Here is a 22,936-nt window from a genome sequence, read left to right as displayed (position 1 = left end):
AATGCCTAAAAGAAACGACTCTATACAGTTTGGTTGACATAGCTATAGTAGTTTTCGAGATATGTACAAAAAAGTTAGTAGGGGGCGGGGCCACTTTTCCRAAAAAATTACGTCCAAATATGCCCCTTCCTAATGCGATCCTTTGTGTCAAATTTCATTTTAATATCTTTATTTATGGCTTAGTTATGACACTTTATATGTTTTCGGTTTCCGCCATTTTGTGGGCGTGGCAGTGGACCGATTTTGCCCATCTTCGAGCTTAGCCTTCTTACGGAGCCAAGAAATACGTGTACCAAGTTTCATTATGATATCTCAATTTTTACTCAAGTTACAGCTTGCACGGACGGACGGACAGACGGACATCCGGATTTCAACTCTACTCGTCACCATGATCACTTTGGCTTATATAATCAACTAAACTGTATACAGTCGTTTCTTTTAGGCATTTCCATATACAGTTCAAAAATACAAGAAATCTGATAATAACCACGCCCACCTCCCATACAAAGGTTATGTTGAAAATCACTAAAAGTGCGTTAACCGACTAAGAAGAACCGTCAGAATCACTAAATTTTACAGAAGAAATGTCAGAAGGAAGCTGCATCCAGCCTTTTTTTTTAAATTGAAAATGGGCGTGGCGTCGCCCATTTATGGACCAAATACTATATCTCAGGAAGTACTCGACCGATTTCAATGAAATTCGGTATGTAATATATTCCCGACACCCTGATGACATGTACAAAATATGGGTGAAATCGGTTCACAACTACGCCTGAAATCTCGATTATCACTTTATCATGTGAGAGTATAAAATGTTCGGTGACACCCGAACTTAGCCCTTCCTTACTTGTTTTGTACTAAGTAACCTGCATACCAGGTTTCATCAAGATATCTAAATTTTTTCTCAAGTTACAGCTTGCACGGATGGACGGACAGGCAGACGGACCCAGATTTCAACTTTTTTCGTCATGTTGGTAATTTTTATAAAAATAACCCTATATCTATCTCGATTATTTTTATATGATAACTACAACCGTTTGGTGAACAAAACTATAGTACTCTGTAGAAACTGGTTGCAAGAGTATAAAAATACGTTTAATGTAATTGGAGTGCATCTCTATGTTTTGTTGCATCTGTTGATTTAACATGTCATACAGGGTCCGGCACTCGAAGTGTAACCAACTACAGACCGTTCGCGCAGCTCTCGCACTGAAATCAGCTATTTATAAATATTGAGTATTGTTCACAAGTGTATAAAAGCATTTTGCCAAAAGTGAACGCAAAAAAGCTATCAGCGATGGAATTCAAACGTAATAGTGTGATTGCTTTATATTTAGCAAGAAAATCACAGCCAGCAATTTAATAATAACAATACCCAACGATTACCCTCCTCCCGCCCAACCGACACGCGGGGCGCAATCCGCGAACGAGCGGAATTAGCCGAGTCATAAAAGGCAGGAGAGTTTTAAGCGTTGCGATCTTAAGCTGCTCAGCTACAGAAACAAAAATTTCAACAGCCAAAATTAAGAATTAGATTAAAGTTTATAATTTTTAAATGTTACTTGTTAAGAGTAGATAAAATAGTTTTTTTAATGGTAAAGAGAGAATCTGTTAGATCAAATGTGCTGGAATGAGAATTGAAATCGTGACATATACGGCTGAATGGTTCGCTTAACTCGAAATTTGTTCTAGAAAATTTTAAAAGCAAAGGTTTAAACTTCCTGGTAGAGCGAGCGGGAATGTTAAAATTAATATTAGATAAGAAAGATAGACCGATTGATGAGTTTTACAAGAAATTAATTATTTTATATTATACCAAGAATTTCCCTACGACTAGCGTGTAGGGAGATTTATAAGTTTTAAACGGTTAGTATAAGGGGGAAGATTTAAACTGGAATCCCAATGCAAATGATTTAAGGCAAAAAGTAAAAAATGTTTTTGAACGGACTCTATTTTCTCAGAATGAACTAGATAACAAGGGTTCCATACCATGGAAGCATACTCTGATATAGGCTTCACCAAAGATGTAAAAAGAATTTTCGTGGCAAGCGAATCTCAATCTTCTTAGACCAACGTTTTACAAAAAATTGTTCGTAAGTTCAAACACCTTAACGCGAGTAAAATTTTTTTATCGGACCATCACTCGTTACAATGATACTGATAGCATCGCAAACGCCATGGAGGTGGCCATCAAAAGACTGCAACGTCACGTGAGATGGTTCGGAAAGTGAAGAAGCGACTTGAGCGAAACGACACAGTGCTTCCGACGCATATTGAAAAATGAGCTCAAGGTCAAGCCTTACAAGCTCCAAAAAGCCCATGATCTCACACCAAAGCAGCAACAAGTAAGACTTGAGAGAGCGAAGCAGTTGCTTCGCTTTACCGAAAGCGGTCAAATTCCGAACATTGTGTTTTGTGACGAAAAATTTTCCAATCAAGCAATTTGTAAACTCTCCGTCTTACAAAGCGCAAGTGGACCAAGTTGGCCAAATTACCGGCAAGTCACATTCGGGCAGCTTGCGATTCGTTATTTGACCGTCTCAAGTCCATAGTTAAGATCTTCACACACTTTCTACTTTAAAATAAATAAAAATTATTTTCCAAACCGAATTTATGGCTTTTTTAATTGGTTACAATTGTGGTTGATTGCCGGACCCTGTATGTATTGTACTAGATTTTCTTGTTTTTATTAAAAGAATCGAATAAAAAATAATTTTAATATAGTTTTTTAAGTAAGTTTAACCAATATTTCTGCTTATACAATACATATACAAATAAACTGGAAGATAAATCAAGTGGTTCGAATTTGTGAACGTCGACTGTAATCATTTAAAGTCGCAAACTTGTGGTACTTTCAGTGACATTCATACAATAAAATGACTATAAGTTTTGGTTTATTCGATGTAAAATGTAAGTATATTTAAATATGTGACCTGGTCTACGAAAAGGCAGCTAACGTGCGAAAACTAGTTTTCTGGGAAACAGCTGTTAAAAATAAACAACTCGTTTCGTCAGTTCTCCTTATCTCATTAATTGTTCTCCTTTCCAGAGGCTTCAAGAACGTCCAGAAAGTGTTGTTTTTGGTCGGAATATTATTATAGTTCATCGTGTAAGTTGCTAGTGTGGAACATTTAAAAAAGTGGCACTGAAGAACTGACTTGTATTCATTCATCTCTCCTTCCGGATGTTCTGTTATCACATTTGTGTAAGTGTTTCTGTTGATTATTGTCTTCACATTTCGCATGAAATGAAAYATGAGTGTTGATGAGGAGTTCAGTGCCGTATATGTCCAATATTTATATGAAGACGAAGTATGTGTATCTCAGGCAGAAGATGATACCGAACAAACTTTTGTTAAGATTGACCTGTCTGTTGTTGAAGTAAAGGAGGAGGAGCTGGTAACAAAATTTCTGTCAAAAGATTGTTTAATAATAAATGTCATACACTGATACTACGGGAAATGGTCGAGAGTACGCGGAACAATTGTTTAGAGATGTCGAAAATTGAACTTGATTTAGTGATACTAAGTCACACCGAAGCTAGAATTATGAGTAACGAAAAGCTAGAAGGTGTATACGCAAAGCTTGCTGGGCGGAAAAAATATGGTCAGAGACAGGATACAGAAGTTATGAGGCATAATATTACATTTACCTTCTACAGAGTACCTGTTTGTCGTTCGTTTTTCCTTTTTGTACATGCGTGTGGGAAGAAGCGTTTCGAACATTTAGTACGTCATTTTGCCTCACAGGGTGTAACAGTGCGCCAACAAGGACTGGCAAATAAACTAAGTACACATCCAAAGTTATTTAAACCGGCTGACATCGAAAAACCTGTTAAATTCATCGAGTCTATAGCCGATTTAATGGCTCATCCACTGCCCGGACGATTCCCAAGAAAAACAGGGATTTTCGGATAATGAAACTGCCATCGGGCGAGACTCAATTTATCGAAAATACATTGCTTCACTCAGTGATGACGAATTGAAGATGAGTATCGCAGTTTTCGACGGATATGGTCCAAATACAATTACAGACGAAAAACAAAAGGTTCAGGTTAGAATTTCAACTGAATCATAGAAACTCGAATTGCCCGCCTTTACAGGATCTTACTTATATATATATATTTTTTTTACAGTACAATTACATGCTAGACGAAAAAAATGACGTTGGTAAAGGACCGAACTGTGTTGTGAGCATCCTGCATTATCACCTGGAAACGTACTATAAAGACATTGAAACACTCGTTCTTTTCTATGACAATTGTGTTGGGCAGAATAAGAATAACACTGTGCTATCATATCTGTAATGGCGTTTGGCTCGGGGTCTTAACAAAACTATTTTATTCAATTTTCTACTTACAGGGTACACTAAGTTCGCGCCTGATCGTTACTTCGGTATTTTCAAAAGTAAGTATACTGTCAGTAACATCGACACGTATGCAGATTTACTGCAGTGTGTCGAGTCATCATCTCCTGGGGGTTATAATAAAGCTGTATCGCCTGAAAAAGTCGTCCGGTATGAATGGGACAGTTATTAAACCACTGTACAAGTCACTTGTTGGAATAACGCAATTTCATCATTTCATAATCTTTACAGATTGTGTAAAAACAAAGAAATTTGCAGACATTGAAGAAGTGCAGTCCTTTAAGCTTCTGTTAAAMCYTATCGATCCTGAAATGCCGAAAGTTATACAACCAGCCGGTTTATCTTTGGAACGTCAGTGGTACATCTATCACAATCTTCGCAGCTCAGTTTCGAATATATCTAAAGTAGATATTGTGGCTCTACTGCCGAAAGATTTGCCATCGAGGAAACGGAAGGCAAAAACTAGTGAAGATGTTCTCAAACCAGACAAGGAACCAGGTCCATCTTCCTCCGGATCAACACGTAAAAAGATCTCAAGAAAAACGACAACAAAGAAAAAAACATAAACTACTCAGCATTATTATTTTTGGCCCATAATACGTTTTTCTAGCGTATAATCATGTCTTTATAGCTTATAATTCAATATATTTTGTTCATTACAAAAAAATTATATTTTTTCGTATTTTTACTCTTCTTTCTCTACATTTTTAGGGAACTTTCAAACAAGTTTTTGATTTTATCACGTGAAAAAGCATCTCATCTTCCATCCGAATCAACTAAAAAGTGAAAATTGATTTTTTGACACCTAAGCCCCCTTTCCGTAGACCAGGTCACATATAATGATGTATTATTTGGTTATTTTAAAATTAATTGGTCAAATATTTTTAGAAAAAAACGACCACGGATAAATAAAGAACTTCTGACTTATGCAATATTGCCATGGAAGGCTCATTTAAGCCAAGTTGGCATTTTGCCACTATTAAATAACTGCCATGTTAAATGAGTACTCTTGATATCTTTATAATTCGTAACGATGAGTATTAAAAATACTTTTGTTGTAATTAGATTTACCTCACGCGCTTCTCGATATTATTTCGGAAAACTTCACGAAAATCATGTTGGGAGCACGCTCCCGATTGCACCATTTTTTGTACGCGCTCTGATTTCAGGAAAACATCATGATAACTTTGTACAGCATTTTGAAAGGCTTCATCAGCCATTATTTGTGTTTCGCCCTTTAGAAAAGCCTAAAATAAGATTATTTTCACAAATTTTATCATTTGGTAAGAACATGGAAGTACTTGAAATCGCTGAGTAATTGTTTCCAATTGTTGCTTGACTATTTTAGGTTGCCTCTTGGTCATGTCAGTCGGCTGCTTAGCATTGAATGGATACGATATACAACGTGAAACAAAAACATATAATTGTATACGCCGCTTGCGATCCTCTTCTTCACGTTCATGTTTTTCCTAGAATTCATAAAAGAAATAACTCACTACAGAATATTTACAATAACCAAAATGAAAATAAAAGCAAATAAATTATTAAAATCGACCACATCGAAGCTATAGTACGCTTATTTTTGTAATGGCGGTGCTAATTCTGGATAAGTAGGACTCTAACCTGCTACAATATCCTGAGCTGAAGTTGAGCAACTATCACTCCAGATGGTCGTGGCAACTCGAACTCTCTTCCCGCAGCTATATATTATATTGGTTGTTGTTGTTTTAACGGTTATCTAATCCCCGTTAGGATGGTAAGGGTCATTTGTGTCGTCGAGGTCATCTAACGGGAGTCCCAGGAAACGTGCTGTTTCGACGGGGTCGGACCCAAGGGAGGAGGGTGTTAGATGAGTAGGATTTGTGGGGCCAGTATCATGCTCGTTGCATGCAGGATATACATTGTGTATGTCAGGGTCGATTCTGGATAAGTAGGAGTTGAACCTGCTACAATATCCACAACGAAGTTTCACTAGGGTCACCCGCGTTTCTCGCGCCAACTGAAGCTCTTCGCCTGCGATACTTGGTGATTTGACTCCAAGAACGCCATTCAGGGAAGGGAGTCGGTGAAGGTATTAATGGCTCCACTGTAAATGGCGTCCGAAGTTCGATCTGCGTACTGTACGACGTCGTCGACGTAGTAAAGGAAGGACCTTTTGGTGCTCGTAGGAGGCGGCTCCGCTCAAGGCAAATGACTGCAAGGGTGATTCCTACGGAAACATCCTAGCAGGAACTGTTTAGAGAGAAGTTCATTATTCTCCTTTACAGGAAGCATAAGCGTCTCACTGTATAGGTGTTCGATGGGAGACATCAAGAGGCATCCCGTCGTAGTCCGGAGTGCTGTGTTCTGACAGGTCTGTAGTTTACTCATCTGCGTGCCACTGCATCCAGGCGACCATATTGGTGCTGCGTAGTTTCTTTGTCTTTTTCCCATGTGCCGCCGGCTAGTGACTTGAGGATCTTGTTGCGGCTCTGTACTTTGGCAATAATCGCGGTCGTATGGGGAGTGAAGGAGCATAAACTATTAAAGGTTACTCCTAAAATCTTAGGGTTTTTGGCAGTCGAAATTTTGACGGCATCGACTGCAATACTAAGTTAATGTCTATATTCCTTCGTCCAGTTCGTAAATATGGTCACCGTGGAATTGGTGGGGGGACGTGTGAGGTTTCGTGCAGTGAGGAAACGAGAAAGGTCGGAGAGGTAGTTGTTTACTTTCGAACACATGCCATCGATTCCATTGCCCAACGTCAATATCATGCAGTCATCTGCGTATGAGTTTATGGAAATACTCTCTGGTGGTTGCGGGAGTTTCGAGATGTACAAGTAAAATACTAACGGAGAGAGGACACCACCCTGTGGAACCCCTTGTTTAACTCTTCTCAGCTTAGATGTTTCACCTAGAAATGTTACGGATGATTGACAACAGCTCAAGTAGTTCATGGTCCACCTCTTCAGTCCTGAAGGAAGCGTAGTTTTCTCTATGTCCTGCAGTAGCCTTCTGTGGTTGACTGTGTCGAAAACTTTCGACAAGTCCAACGCTACGAGGAGCGTTCTCTCACAGGGTGGTTTCTGGTTGAGGCCACGGACTATGTGAGCGTTTATGACGCTAAGTGCTGTGATTGTGCACTTTACTTAATCCATACTAGTGGATGGCTAGGCTCAGGTGGTGAGTGAAAGTCGGGAGTAGCAAGGCCTCAAGTGTCTTCACTACTGGGGAGAGGAGAGTTATCGGGCGATAAGATTCCCCTTTGTCGGCGGGTTCCTCAGGTTTCAATAGTGGGAAAACGACACACATCAGGTATTTGAAGAGTGGTCAGTGACAGGTTGAGGACCTTGGTGAGATAACTTACTCCCCTCGGGTCTAGACGCTTTAGCATAAGCATGTTGATTCCATTAGGGCCAATGGATTTGGAGGATTTACTTTATTGATGACATTCAGAACCTCCTCATCGGTAAAAGTAAGCGGCGCGCAGTTGTTTGGCATTTTGCACAGCCGTCGAGTAACACATCTCTTTGCGTTGCCTACCGAAGAGTGCAGTGTAAACTGCAGGCTAAAATAGCTCGCGAACTTCTTCGGGTCCGAGGTGGTATGACCATTAAATTGAACTTCAACTAGGTCGTCATGTCTCTTCGGGTTAGACAAAGCCTTGACAGTAGCCCAAACCTTACTCACACCGGTGAAGAGGTTGCAGAACTTCAGGTGCTCTATCCATTTCGTAGGCGTATGATGATTTACCTATCGCCGAATCTCCAAATTGAGATCCCTCATTCGGAGAAGCGAGCGGAAGCTGCTGCGATCACCTTGCGGAATTGACGTTCGCCAACGCATACGTCCGTAGGAATGGTTAGTGCGTTGAAGGTGCTAAATTCTGTGAAGCGGACAAAATTAACTTTGTTAAAGTTAATGAAGGTACGGTTGTCCACAGAAATGAAATCAGGAACTTCTCGATCGAGATAATTATGGGCAGATGCTCTGATGCGACAGTTAGCATAGGGCGCGAAGTTATGCTATTTATCAGACAACCACTAGCGATGGTGGTTCGATATCGCCGGTTCAAAATAATAAACAGCTTCTTGGGAACGTGTGCAAAATTTAAGAACGATATCTCTCAACTGAAGAAATAGTTCGATTAAATCGTGTCAGCTCGTCACGCTGATACTTTATAAGGTCTTCGAATTATGCTCAAAAAATTCGAAATCAAGTTTTTTTGCGTAAGATTCACTACATCACATTACATACGTACAGATATGTATAAAATCTTAATATTAAATTTATTTTCTTCGCACTGTCCTATTTGATTTGCAATTTGCAACCTGCACTGGTACTCATGACATCTCAGTTATAAACACAAACATGTTTTGTTGACTCCGAAACATTATTTGTGCCAAATAATTAATGTAACGCTTCATTTAAAAACAAAAATTGTTAAAATTTAAAATAATGTATGAAATTTGTCAACTTACATGCACGGCTCCATCATTTTTATCGCTCACAACGGACGGTGACGGCGATATTGGTCGAGGTAGAGAATTTGCACGTGATGAGCCAACACTTTGGTTGAGAGTCTCTTGTGATATACCGCTGCAAGTTGGTTCAATTATAAATTCTATTAATATTACAGTTATCATAAGTATAGCGATTTTGAAAATTTTGCATGTTCAAATTATAACCAATACTACTACCATGAACTCCAAAAGATCTTTGCATTAAAATACCTGATGTACATACTACTGTGGGCAAAAATTGTAAGACTTTTTAAATAAAATTTCAGGCGAGAACCCATTCGTCGAAATATTTTTTTCCATATTTGTATGACTGTCAGTGACATTTGTCACATAAAAATTATCATTGGAGTTTAGCATATGCATGTCTATCTGATGTACATAAAGTGCATTCGCCGATTTTTGCGATGTGTGAAATTATTCAGAAACAAGTTCAAAGAATTCTGCGAGCAAGTGTTTTTGATTGATACAAACTATTCAGTGCGGATCGAAAACGCTTTTACAACGAACCACGTCCGGGATGAATATCAAGATTAATTGCTGATCAACAAGTCAATAAAATAAAAAAAAATGGTGCTTGACAATCGACGATTAACAGTCAGAGATCTTGCCGGAATCGTTGGAATAACGGAAGGATCAGTGAAAACCAGTTTGAAAGATCATTTAGATCTAAAGAAAAAGTTTAGTTCGAAAAACACCATCGCATTAACGTCTGTGAAACAATGCTTTTGGACTACCAGGATGTCATGAAACGTAAACTTTGTTTCATTGCCATAAATTATATTTCTGGGAAGTACTAATAAAGTCCCCATTCCTAAAACGAATGATGTTATCTAAAACTTTAACAAATTTATACAAACAACTTTTTTCTAACGGCTGGTAGTAAACGGAAAGCTCTGAAAACGGTGTTTCATTGCTATAAAGAAACTCATACCGATCAGTTTCATTTAGAGCTATAAATTATTTTTATTAAATTATATTAGCTTACCGAGAATGCGGCGCAAAAACATACTTAACGATAAAGAGAATAGAGCTATAGACGTTTGAATGGTAAGGATTGGACCAAATGCGTCATTGTTCGGAATTAGGGAAGGTCTGTGCACCACTATTACCAGTAATTACCTAAACAACAAAGAAAATTATGGTCAGAGAACTTACTGTGGTGGAAGGAAAAATTATTAACACGCGACAGGAAAGAGAAATTTGTTGACAATTGACAAATAAAATTACTTCAATATGGAAAGTGAAAAGACAGAACCAAATTTCCGCATCCATTTCAATAATTTGGCGGGCTGTGAAACGAAATCATAATATTTCATGAGAGCAAATGCAGAGAGTGCCTCTCTTAAAACCACACCATAAAGAGTATCGTCTGAGTTTTGCGCGAAATAACAAGAATAAAGACGGGCAATAGGAAAGATTAAGAAAAATAAAATTTTGATTAATAGGGTTGTGGATATTGTGCTTGCAACAAAACTTATTGGTCATTTTTTCCGATGAAAAAAAATTCATCTTTCTCCAAAAATCCAATTTTTCTCCTTCCCTTTCAAGGAAAACGTGGCTTTAACATAAAAATACTGATCTTTTGAATTGGCCGGCTTGTTCTCCTAGTGTAAGTTCTGTTGAGAACATCTGAAGATGGCTATTAGGAAAGGTTTACAAGGATTTTCGTCAATTTAATACGATTTCTGAGATTAAAGAGCTCTTTTGGATACGTGGGCTCAATTAACACCATAAATGCTTTCTACTTACACCAACTCAATGCTAAATCGAATATTCGCACCTTTTAATTATAATCAAAACACAAAAAATTATTAGTAAAAAAAATTAATTTCTTTATTTCCTTTTTTTCGTGGTGGAAGAGCTATCTTTATAGCAACGAAACATCTTTTTTCAGTCCCTTCCGCTTACTAGGCACAAGTGTATCTACTGTTTAAAATTGAACATGTTCGTTGCTACCAAAGGGCGGAACGCACCAATATATTTAATTCTTTTTTACATATTCTACATATTAAGAATCTATATATATTAAAATGAAAGTATGTCTGTATGTTCCGGGCAGGCTCCGAAAAGGCTGAACCAATTGCAATGAAACTTTCACGAAATCTTTAGCTTGACCTGACGAGTAATCCTGCAAAGTTTTGTGACGATCGGAGTACTTTTTTTTAACTGTCAAATTCAGTTTTTATTTACTATGATGATATTCTAGTGTTTTACAACCCAAATTTGTGTTGAAACATGCGTTGTGGATGTATATGTCAATATGAAACATATTTAAACACCAACTTGCAATATTGGCAAACATTCTGGTATGTGTAAAGTCCTCAAAACGTGTTAAATTAAAATTTGGGATAAATGGGACCATAAAAGACCCTGCGCGATTTTACAGGAAATGACCAACCAATGGGAGGTGTTCTTATTCTTCTTTCTTGTGACTTCCGTCAAACTTTGCCGGTTATTTCGCGTTCAACTCCCGCAGATGAGCTAAACGCTTTCCTGAAGTCTTCATATCTTTGAAGAAGAGTCGAAAAAATCACGCTCTCAACGAACATTCGTGTTTATTTACAGCAAGCCTCATCTGCTCAAACATTTTCGCAACAACATGGGTAACGGCCAAATTCCAATTGATCCTGCGACAAATGACATTTAATTTCCACAAGATTTTTGTCGAGTGCAACCAAATATGCAAGCTGTTGTCGACAAAGTATTTCCAAATATAATAATTAATTACAAAAATTCGAATTGGCTTTATGAACGCGCAATTTAAGCACCAAATGATCAAAATCAATTGAAACTTCCCGTCGAAGAAATCAATTATAAGGTAATCGACACTCTCATCTGGAAGGCCGCCACACACACTAAAATTGAAAACTGGATTACCTATAATGCTCATTTGCAATTTAAACGCGCCTGAATTATGCAGCGGAACAAGCTTAACAATTAAAAAATTTCACTAAATTTAGTCGAAGCCACAATCATCGGTTTATATTCAAATGCGACGACGTACTGATTGGTGAATTAGTGTTTTTCACACGGTCAATTGGCTTACTCCCGAGTTGGCACATATGTATAAAAACTTATACGTTAATACTCCAAATGAAAATACGAAAAATGTAGTCTACCCACAGGTGAGCTAACAAACTGATGAGTCTGCTGTGTGAAATGGACATCGCTCATATTGTATATATTTATAATTACTAGCTTTTTGTTCTATTAATTTAATTAATATTTGATTTTTTTATTCACATATTGAAACAAAAGACTTTTATCTGCCATTTACATCTGATGAAATCATTTTACAATTTTTATGATTTTTAATTTTTCGCTAAAAAAATAAAAAATCTTAAAAAGTTGGAGCAATTTACAATGTTTTTTTAAATTTCATGAATCATTATAATTATTCCTTAATTGTAATCAACATTAATATTTTAAAAATACCTAATGTTTCATAAGTATTTATTAATGTCCTTGATTCGTAGATAATTCACATTTACCATGCCCAAGCCATGCGTCATACTTTCAATTCTGGCATTAACTTGAGCCCGATATGTTTTTGTATCAATGATATGAACGATACTCTATTTACTAACATGTATGTACACGAGTGTAGGCAATAATCTTCACCCCCTCGAAGAGAGACTAGAAGAAAATGAATAGCAACATAATTGAATAATTTAATAAAATCAAGAGATAAATTAAATATTTTTTGTTCTAATTTTATTGGAAAATAGAGCAAAATATAGTCCGGCGAAGCGGGCTGGGCACGCTGGTATTAAATAAGATAAGAAAATAAATTACACAATAAATTATGTAAGTTCAAATAAATTGAACATCAAAACAAATCAAATATATAATATACCAGGTTATTCAATAAATTTTGTCGTTTGATAAGAAAAACACAATTTTATGATTCAAAATACACTCAATTATAAAGTAGAATCTCCCTGAACATTAATACACTTGCTCCAACGATTCTGTAATCTGTGGATCCCATTTATGAAGTGAGAGTCCGAAATGTCTGCAAAATACAGCCGTTATGACCTCTTCATTTAATGAAAAACGCTTGCCACGCATAAATTTTTTGAGTTCTGAAAACAAATGGAAGTCCCTGGAGACCAAATCTGTTGAATACGGTGAATGCTCCAACAATTCGAACTTTAATTCATGAACTTTAGCCATTATCAAAATGCTCTGGTGAAACGTCCTGAAACAAAAGGATTTTTGTCTTCTGCAAACCGGCTCTTTTTTTTTTCCTTTACTCTTTAGCCTCTGGTTTTGATTCACAATCATGGTGATAGACCCAAATCTCATCCATAGTGATGAGTCCACGAACAAAATCCACTTTGTCCTTTTTGAATTGCTACAAATGTGGCTGAGGAAGTCGTATTCGAATGTGTTCTTGTTCCATTGTTAGCGAATGCGGCACCCATTGTGAACACAGCTTTCTCAAACCCAAAATTTTACTTTAAATAAGGCTCACCCTGCCTAATGAGATGTGTAGATGTGAGGAGAGATGATGAGAGAGAGATGAGAGATGTGTCGTTTTGGAGGTTATGTCAAGATCTTTCAAAGTGTAGAGTATTGCCGGATGCGAGCTCTCTAGTGCTTTATAAATTTATAAATACCTGCGAAATTCAAAAGACAAAAAGGCGGAAGAGAGATATTTTCGACCCTAATATTTAATTAGATACGTAAGATTCTCAAAATTGTATATAAAGGCTTGAAATACTCAAAAAAAAAAAATTAGAATGAAATATTTCTCAAGAAAGAACTTTATTTTCCCCACCTCTGGTAAGAACTTAAAGAATCTTATTTGAGTTTTAACATTCGATCTTACAAATCAAACAAGAACTGTTAGAAAAAAAAATATTTTTTATACAGTAGTTGGACTATAGAGTTTTAAAACAACATCATTAAAATAACAACAACATCTAAAGCGGGAGCACATTTTCTATAGTATTTCACAGAAATATAATGTCTTTATAGCAATGAAACAAAGTGTATTATTACTGGTGGTGAGTATTGGATCTATGCTTACAACCCGGAAACAATCAGGAGAAGGTGAGCCGAAGCCGAAAACTCCAAGCTAAAGCAAATTTACATGTGATATTGATGTCAAATTTTTGATGAGAAAGGCAAACATTCTCATTGATCAGTAGTATACAAATTCAGTCAAATATTCTGTTGTTATACTCTCGCAACAAAGTTGCTAAAGAGAGTATTATAGTTTTGTTCACATAACGGTTGTTTGTAAGTCCTAAAACTAAAAGAGTCAGATATAGGCTTATATATACCAAAGTGATCAGGGTGACGAGTAGAGTTGAAATCCGGATGTCTGTCTGCCCGTCCGTCTGTTCGAGCAAGCTGTAACTTGAGTAAAACTTGAGATATCATGATGAAGCTTGGTACACTTATTTCTTGGCTTCGTAAGAAGGTTAAGTTCGAAGATGGGCGAAAACCGAAAACTTATAAAGTGTCATAACTAAGCCATAAATAAAGATATTAAAGTGAAATTTGGCACAAAGGATCGCATTAGGGAGGGGCATATTTGGACGTAATTTTTTTGGAAAAGTGAGCGTGGCCCCACCCCCTACTAAGTTTTTTGTACATATCTCGGAAACTACTATAGTTTGTCTACCAAACTCTACAGAGTTGTTACATTCAGGCATTTCCATATACAGTTCAAAAATGGAAGACAGCGGATAACAACCACGCCCACCTCCCATACAAAGGTTATGTTGAAAATCACTAAAAGTGCGTTAACCGACTAAGAAGAACCGTCAGAAACACTAAATTTTACAGAAGAAATACCAGAAAGAAGCTGCACCTATGCTTTCTTTAAAAATTGAAAATGGGCGTGGCGTCGCTCACTTATGGACAAAAACCACATCTCAGGAACTACTCGACTGATTTCAATGAAATTCGGTACATAATAGTTTCTTAACACTATGATGACATGTACGAATATGGGTGAAATCGGTTCACAATCACGCCTTCTTCCAATATAACGCTATTTTGAATTCCATCTGATGCCTTCTCTGTATAATATATACATATACGGTATTTGATGTGAGAGTATAAAATGTTCGGTGACATCCGAACTTAGTACTTCCTTACTGGTTTTATTTTTATTTTTCCCCTAATTAGAAAAGTGAGACCTTTTCGAAAACATTGTAAGACATGTCAAATTATACGGGAAATCAATGAACTATCATTTGAATTAATTTTATCACTGAGATACAGAAATTTTGACGTAAAAAGACACAAAGAGAAAACAACAAATATAAATACTTCTGAAAAACTAAGAACCAATTATTTATGGTAAAGGGTACAAGGAATACAAAACTTAATTTATATAGTAATTATAGTATAAAATCTATGAATCACTTGTACAAGGTGCGTAAATCTATGCATATATTAGGTTGTCAAAAAAGTCTTGCGGTATTTTTGCTAGTTGGCGCTGAGAGCGCGTAGTTGTAGTTTTATTCGTCGTTCGTGAGTTATAGCGTCGCAAACATGGAGCAAAATAAAGAGAAAATACTTCATATTTTCCAGTACTACCACGATAAAGGCAAAAATGCATCTCAAGCCGCCAATAAATTTTGTGCAGCTTATGGACCCAATACAGTTTCCGCACAACGATGGTTTCAACGTTTTCGTTCGGGTGTAGAGGTGGTCGAAGATGCGCCACGCTCCGGAAGGCCTGTCGTCGAAAATTGCGATAAAATCGCTGAATTGGTCGAAAGAGACAGCATAGGAGCAGCCGTAGCATCGGTAAAGAGCTGAGCATGAGTCATCAAAAAAAATTTTATGAACAATTGAAAATTCAATAAAAATACCGCAGTTAGAATCTGCTATCTTTATCGATTTTCCAGTGAGAATTTTTTGACATTTCATTCATTGAAAGTGAGGTGATTGCTTTTAAGTGTCAGTATGTTTGAGTCAGCATTAAATTTTGTGTGTGTGAATTCATCAAAAATCATTATTAAAATTCATGAAAATGGAATTGGACATCTCCAAAACATCGATTTATCGCATTTTGAAAGAATATTTGGACCTACGAATGGTGCGTGCACGGTTTGTTCCGCACAAATTGAATGACGACCAAAAATTGCTCAGGATCCAACATTCAATCGACGCTTGTGACCGTTTGACCAAAAATCACATTTTAACCATTAACCACGACTTCTTCCTTTTCGGAAAAATGCATTTTTCCATGAAAGGAAAGCGTTATGCAGACTTAGAGGCCATTCAAAAGGCTTGTACCGTGTATGCAAAAAGCTGTATTAAAGCAGAAGGAGACTATTTTGAAAAGCATAAACTTACTTTGCCGAAAAAAAAAATTTTTTTAAATCCTGTTTACTTTGGAACGCTCCTTGTAAAGCTGAACACATTAGTAAAACTTTGGCTGCATATAACTTTTAACCGGACCTTTTTTAATGGAAATAGTCCACCGAATCGTTTTTGTAGAGCGAAAAGTTTTGTATTTGATACCACTTTTTCAAAATTTCAGATTTACAATGATCATCCAGTATAACAAATCCAGATTCCCCAAAAAAGAACAGAAACTGCGAGTTTAATGGGGAATGTGTATTATCATCCGAAAGAACTGTCTTTACTTTCTCTCGAAAACTCGTAGCGTCGAATCATGAGATGTAGTCATCGTCCATGCCTCTGCACTAAATAGCGGGATGGAAATAACATAGAGTGACATGGAGTTTTTTTTTTTTTTTAATTCGTCAAGAGAGGAGTTTACTTTCTAATTGCCTACTCAATCCGAAGTGGCATCTGTTAGCAAGAGTTATTCTGCGTTTAATTTCAAGGCTGACATTGTTGTTCGTGTTAATACTGGTTCCAAGATAGACGCAATTGTCTACGACTTCAAAGTTATGACTGTCAACAGTAATGTGAGAGCTAAGTCGCGAGTGCGACCGCTGTCTTGCCCTCGTTCACTACCAGACTTATTAATTTGCTTCGCCGCTTTCTTATCCATTGTAGAGAATTTCCACAATTTTTAAACGTTGTTGGTGCAAGTCTTCCCATGATGAAATGCCAAACAGTACTGAACAAAAATAACACGACTGCTTGACACGACTCACGAGTAATCAGTCAAAAAAATATTTGAATCACCCGTTACATTACGAATGATAATAGTCATAATTCTTTGAACTCGTTCTTTTGACCCGGTAAATCTTCTTTATTCAAGTTTGTTTCACAAATCTGAGTTTTAGAAGTTTTCTCTTAAAGTTGTCATCTCGAATTGAATGTTTCTAAATATAAACAACATGTAAACATAACAGTTACAAATGCAGTTTTTTTATAACCTAAGGTAAGTATGAGGAGATTTATTGTAACATTTACGAATACGTACCTACTATATACATATACATGTACACGCAAGCAGGGAAAGGCTAACTCCGGGTGACACCGAACATTTTATACTCTTGGAACTTGCAAAAATCAAAGAGGGGGAAATACTTTAAGGTGTAAAACCAATCGTTTAGAGTAAAAAAGTTTTAAAACATTTTTCCCACATATGCCACTTGCCGCTGCGATCTGTACCAAAATACAGCTCTATTTCTTAATTTAGTGCTTAGTTATGGCACTTTATAAGTTTTCGGTTAATGACGATTTGTGGGTGTGACAGTGGTCTGACTACTTGATTTTTTTTTTGTACCAAGGGACCCATGTACCAAGTTTCATCGAGATATCTCAATGTTTACTTACGTTACTGCTTGCACGGACGGACAGAAAGACAGTCAACCAGATTTCAACTTCTCTTGTCGTCCTTATCATTTATATAGTGTATATAACTGTATATCTATATCGATTAGTTTTAGGTAGGTCTTCGCCGTCAGGTGAAGAAAACTATAATATTCTGCAGCAACTGGATGCAAGAATATAAAAATGGCTAATACAGATAATTGTGTCAAAATTCATAATATTTTATTCACATTTAAAGTATATTGCTAAATACTTTACCTCGATATGGCACTGTTTGGTACTTCTAAATTTCCTGATACATCACCACTTGTTATCATATGGGTACCATGCTCCAACTTGCTGTTCCCACTTGCGGCTCCAGTTCCAAGTTCAGCATTGCCAGACGCGCTAGCTGTACCGCCAAATGATTTATGCGCAGAGTTTTGCAAGTGATCGCCATTATATTTAGAACTAGAGAAGTTCACATCAGCATTTGTGGTGGCATTAACATTAGGTTTGGAATTTGAAGTAGAAGATGCTGTGCGACCTTTTGGTGCAACCACCACGGGATCGTCATCGCCTTCCTCCTCACTTGAACTGGGGTCAATCATGGTTATTTACAATAAATCGTATCTCGTACGTTTTCCTTTTTAGATTAAATTTGGTATTCGCTCAGTAATTATACAATAAATCTAAAAAACAAGAATGTAACAGACGATATATATAAATAAATGACGAACAAATTATGCACATAATTCCAGAAATTCATGTGAAGATTCTGAATAGGAGAGAACAAAACATTTTAAGGCGTTCTCAAAACCGAACTATTCTAGATCTACTACACTGCTCTCGATCTCGTGTTTGGCTCCCAGTTTCCCCCTGAAGAAATTGAGGACTGAAAGCTCTGACTGTAGAGGAGTCGCTAAGTCCTCTTAGAGATACCAAGGAGGCTGTAAGCTATTACTTCGAGAGTGTGATTCTACGGATCGTCCCAAAGTATGCTAGAGCGTATGAACCAGACTTAAGGAGTGACGGTCAAGACCCGAACGCAGATGAAAATCGACATCGTCCCTTCCGCGGATCGTCAAACGATGGATATATCTTCAGTCTCGACCAGCTATTCGAAAAGGCCGGCGGTGGTATTGATAGTGGTTTATATCGCTGGTATCGATTAATCTCTTCCTCTTCCGAACGTTAATACCGGGGAAATTTAGTTGGTATTGGCCAATTTGCACAATGACGACGTGGTAGAACTACCTTCAGAGTTGTTGAAGAATAATCAGCCAGAGGCCGGAGCACTTAATCTGGAAGAGCTCGAACACAAATGCTTGGGGTGCACAACTCCAATATCTGAGACCTTTAACAATTATGGTTGATATTAATAATTATTAGATTTGAGATGGCTTAGTTTAAAACTTTCATTATTTATTGTCACTATTTTTGCAAAGTTTTATAATGATATTTTCGCAAATAATTAAGTGAAAGAATCAGATGGAATTTGAAATTGTGTTATAATATATAAGAAGTAGAGTTGCTTCTGTTCCAGTTTTCACAGAGTAATGTACAAATATCAAAATTATGTTACATACCAAATTTGAAAATAGTCGAGCAGGCCCTGTGATATGGGTTTTCGACAGTGATGGAAAGGTCCCACAATTGTGCATTTTTCTGTCTTTTCAACTTTAACTTGCACTTTACACATAATCGACTACTTTTTGACATATTTGATGAAAGACGTAAAAGTAAAGGCTGGCATCAAAGCCGTCTAAGAAATGCGATGCACGGGACGAAGATAGAGACAAGTAAGTCCTTGTTTACTATAGCGGCCTTATAAAGAAGTCTATATTCGTTGTGGGATTAGTGGTGGAAAAAAGTCAGTCATCGATTCCTGGCATTTAATGCGATGTATGAGCCGCAATCCACATCATGCATATGGCTGATTTGCCTCCCATGCCCCTACGGAAGAGACGGACAATATGACCAAATATCTCTGCAATGAGCGTCTGAGGTGCGCTTATAATCACTGTCACTGTCAAAGGGCCTTTAGGTCTGGAAAATCAACAACGGATCAGATATTTAACATGAGCCAAATCTTGGAAAAGGCCCGTGAAAAGAGAACACACATCATCACTTCGTCGATTTCAAAGCTGGTTTTGAGAGCAGCTCCTTATTCTGAAGTAGGTATGCCCGCAAAACTAATACGGCTGTGTAAACTGATATTGAGCAACACCTAAAGCTCCACCAGAATTCGGGAGGAACTCTTTGGGGAGTGCAATACAAAGGAGATTCTGTATCGTGTGACTTTTTCAATCGATTGCTGAAGAAAATAATATGAGCTGCAGAACTAAATAGGTAAATTTGCTATCTTCTTTATCGGCAATTTTATCAAGGTCTAACTATCCGTTTATTGAGGTCTGGTTAACTTTACCAAAAGAAAGGCTCTTGGTTAATTTCTTACCTGAACAAATAATGAAAGTTGCAGCGTAAAACGTATGAAGTTTAGCGTTAAGTACAATTAATTGCAAGTTTTAGCTCATATACGGAATTCAATAAAACACAACATGTCCAAACAATATTTTTTTCTAAAAACCAACAAAAAAGGTTTCTAAATGGGACCAGCTCACGAAATTGTAAAAACAGCTTGAAAACCAAAAAGTAAGGCTACGCGAGTGCGAAAAAAATTAAAGCTAAAGTGAGAAGGCAAAACGCAATGAAAAGGAAAAAGCCTGGGATGAGAGTACCCCTTTTGATGACGACCATGGCAAACGAAATAAGGACTACGAATTGAGGGCATACACATGGAATGTCCGGTCTCATAATTGTAAGGTGCCGCTGCCCAGCTAGTTGATGTCCTCGTGAAAATAAAGGCTGACATCATCGCCGTCTAAGAAATGCGATGGACGGAACAAGGACAGAGACGAGTAGGTCCTTGGCGCATTTACTACAGTGGCCATATAAAGTAGCGCAAGTTTAGTGTGAGATTCGTGGATCCGTCGCCGAGTACTATCATTTACCCCGCTGGATACACGTCTAGCCACAATCCTCATCAAAGCGAAGTTCTTCAACATATCGCTGATATGCACCCACGCCCTGAAGGAAGAGATGGACGATGTGACCAAACACAAGGAAGGTTCGACGTTGAGAAGCTGCAATCACAACAGACATCCGAACGATTTTATACTCTGCTTGCACTCCTGCTCTCTGAGAGCACTCGTCTCAACAACTCGGTATAAGGGAACTGTACAGCTGCAACCGAAACAATTGGTTTTCGGAAAGTGCAAAAGAACAGCTGGTACGACGAGGAGTGCCGTGTCGCAGCAGAGAGAAAACAGGTTGCCTACCTCGCAACGTGACGATGGCCCAAAACACGTGTGGGATAAGACAGATACCGAGAGTTGAAGAGGAAAGCGAGACGCATTTGTAGACAGAAAAAGAAAGAGGCCGAAATGCATGAGTATGAAGAGCTTGATAAGCTGGCCGACAGGGGTAACGCTCGAAAATTCTACGAAATACTTTTGTAGAATCCCCAAAGGCGATCTAGTCACCGATTCCCAGAGCATACTTAAATTATGGAGGGAACACTTCTCCAGTCTGCAAAATGGCAGTGAACGCACAACGCCAGGAGAAGACGAACCCGATTCCCCAATCGATGACGATGGAGCAGACGTCCCATTGCCCGACCTTGAAGAAGTTCGAATAGCAAGTACTAGACTGCAGAAGAACAAAGCGGCGGGAGCCGATGGATTGCCGACCGAGCTATTCAAACACGGCCGCGAAGAACTGATAAAGAGCATGCCTCAGCTTCTTTGTAAAATATGGTCGGACGAAAGCATTTCTAACGTTTGGAATTTAAGTGAGCTATGCCCAATCCATAAAAAAGGAGACCCAACAATCTGCGCCAACTACCGTGGGATAAGCCTCCTTAACATCGCATATTAGGATCTATCGAGCGTATTATGTGAAACATTAAAGCCTACCGTCAACAATTGATTGGACCTTGTCAGTGTGGCTTTGGACCTGGCAAATAAACAACCGACCAGATATTCAGCATGCGCCAAATCTTAGAAAAGACCCGTGAAAGGAGAATTATTACGAAGATGCCAGCATAATGGTTAATTCAACTTTAAAGCAAAGATATAAAAACCTTAAAGTATATAATAAATTCTTCATGAATGGACAAAATAGGAAAAGGCGAGCATTATGCGAGTTCGTGCATTCAATTAGAAATATTTTCGGCAACAAAAATGATACAACAAAATTATTTAATAACGAACTAATAAAATATCAAAATGCTGACTACATGACCTTGATGTTTCAAATATTAACCCTTTGAATAGGAATAGTTATGGAGGAATGTGAAGAAATTCAAACTTCAATAACCAATCTCCTAATTGACATAAATCATTTTCGCATAAATCCAAAACTATTAAAGCCTTCACAACTTAATGATGAAATTACATTCATTACAAACAATCTCAAAATTAATACTACCTGGATAGCAACCAGGTAATAAATTGAAAGAAATTTATAAATCAATGACTGCTAAAGGTTTTATTGTTGATTCATGGCTAGTCATAAACATAGAAATCTCCTTAATATCGTATGAACCGTCACACGTATAAAAATTAATTCAGAAATAAAAGCAGAATATTTAGTATACAAGTTTGATTTGAATAAATATTCACTTATATATAAATCAYGTAGATCTATCTTGGGTTTGGAAATCAGCGATTCAGTCACAAAATGAAGCATGTGAATTCAAACCTTCTACAAATGAAAATGTTTAGATAAAATTGTCTTCTCAAAATCGTTGGCTTTACAAATTACACTGGTAGACAGATTATTTGTGATATGAAAATTCTTAGGTGTTTTTAATRCAGTTTGATACACTGAAGCCCAATCWGAAAACAGAATTTTTCCGTCACTCACATATATTCTGTAACATGCGACTTTAGATTTTACAATACATAAAATTCCATTATATTGCATCATCTCATATTTTCGTACGATCAGGGATTTGTCCGGTTTATACCGGTTCTGCCTCCTTATTTGAAGTAAACAGCGCATTTTATTTTATTTTATTTTACAAAATTTWTCAGTAGAGTAACGGTGTCAGGTTCGGTTACGTGTTCTATGTTTTGATAAGAAAACGTTTTTGAGTTCACATTCTTTTACGTTTTTGAAATTACTATATTGAAGATTTTTAGGTACAATGCCTAGGCACCGCGTAAATAGTGCCATTTTTTAAATCGCAAAAACGTAATTTTACTCCGCTAGTACTAAAAGCTTACGAACTGTATTTTTATGTTAAAGTTGGGAACCAAGACAAAGCATGAGCTCCTCATATCTGTTGTAAAACTTGTGTAA

At 37.3% G+C, this 22,936-nt stretch overlaps 1 protein-coding gene across 10 annotated transcripts in view; it reads right to left on the bottom strand.

Moving 5' to 3' along the window:
* LOC108971132 (calcium-dependent secretion activator) overlaps nt 1-22,936 on the bottom strand; it is a 144,276-nt gene that overhangs the window by 98,554 nt on the left and 22,786 nt on the right. For 8 of the 10 annotated variants that reach the window (XM_018936988.1, XM_018936984.1, XM_018936987.1 and 5 more), the window contains 4 exons: nt 17,849-18,261; nt 8,828-8,945; nt 5,666-5,833; nt 5,436-5,611 (listed from right to left, as the gene is read on the bottom strand). In XM_018936988.1, the coding sequence (XP_018792533.1) occupies nt 5,436-5,611; nt 5,666-5,833; nt 8,828-8,945; nt 17,849-18,180 (794 nt within the window). In that variant the 5' untranslated portion in view covers nt 18,181-18,261. Of the gene's footprint in view, nt 1-5,435; nt 5,612-5,665; nt 5,834-8,827; nt 8,946-17,848; nt 18,262-22,936 lie in introns of those variants that run through there. The other 2 variants (XM_018936983.1, XM_018936985.1) reach the window with 1 other exon arrangement.

Source organism: Bactrocera latifrons, unplaced genomic scaffold (genome assembly GCF_001853355.1).
Source record: "Bactrocera latifrons isolate USDA-ARS-PBARC rearing strain unplaced genomic scaffold, ASM185335v1 scaffold_326, whole genome shotgun sequence".
Classification (NCBI taxonomy): domain Eukaryota; kingdom Metazoa; phylum Arthropoda; class Insecta; order Diptera; family Tephritidae; genus Bactrocera; species Bactrocera latifrons.
This window is presented reverse-complemented; position numbering and strand designations above follow the sequence as displayed.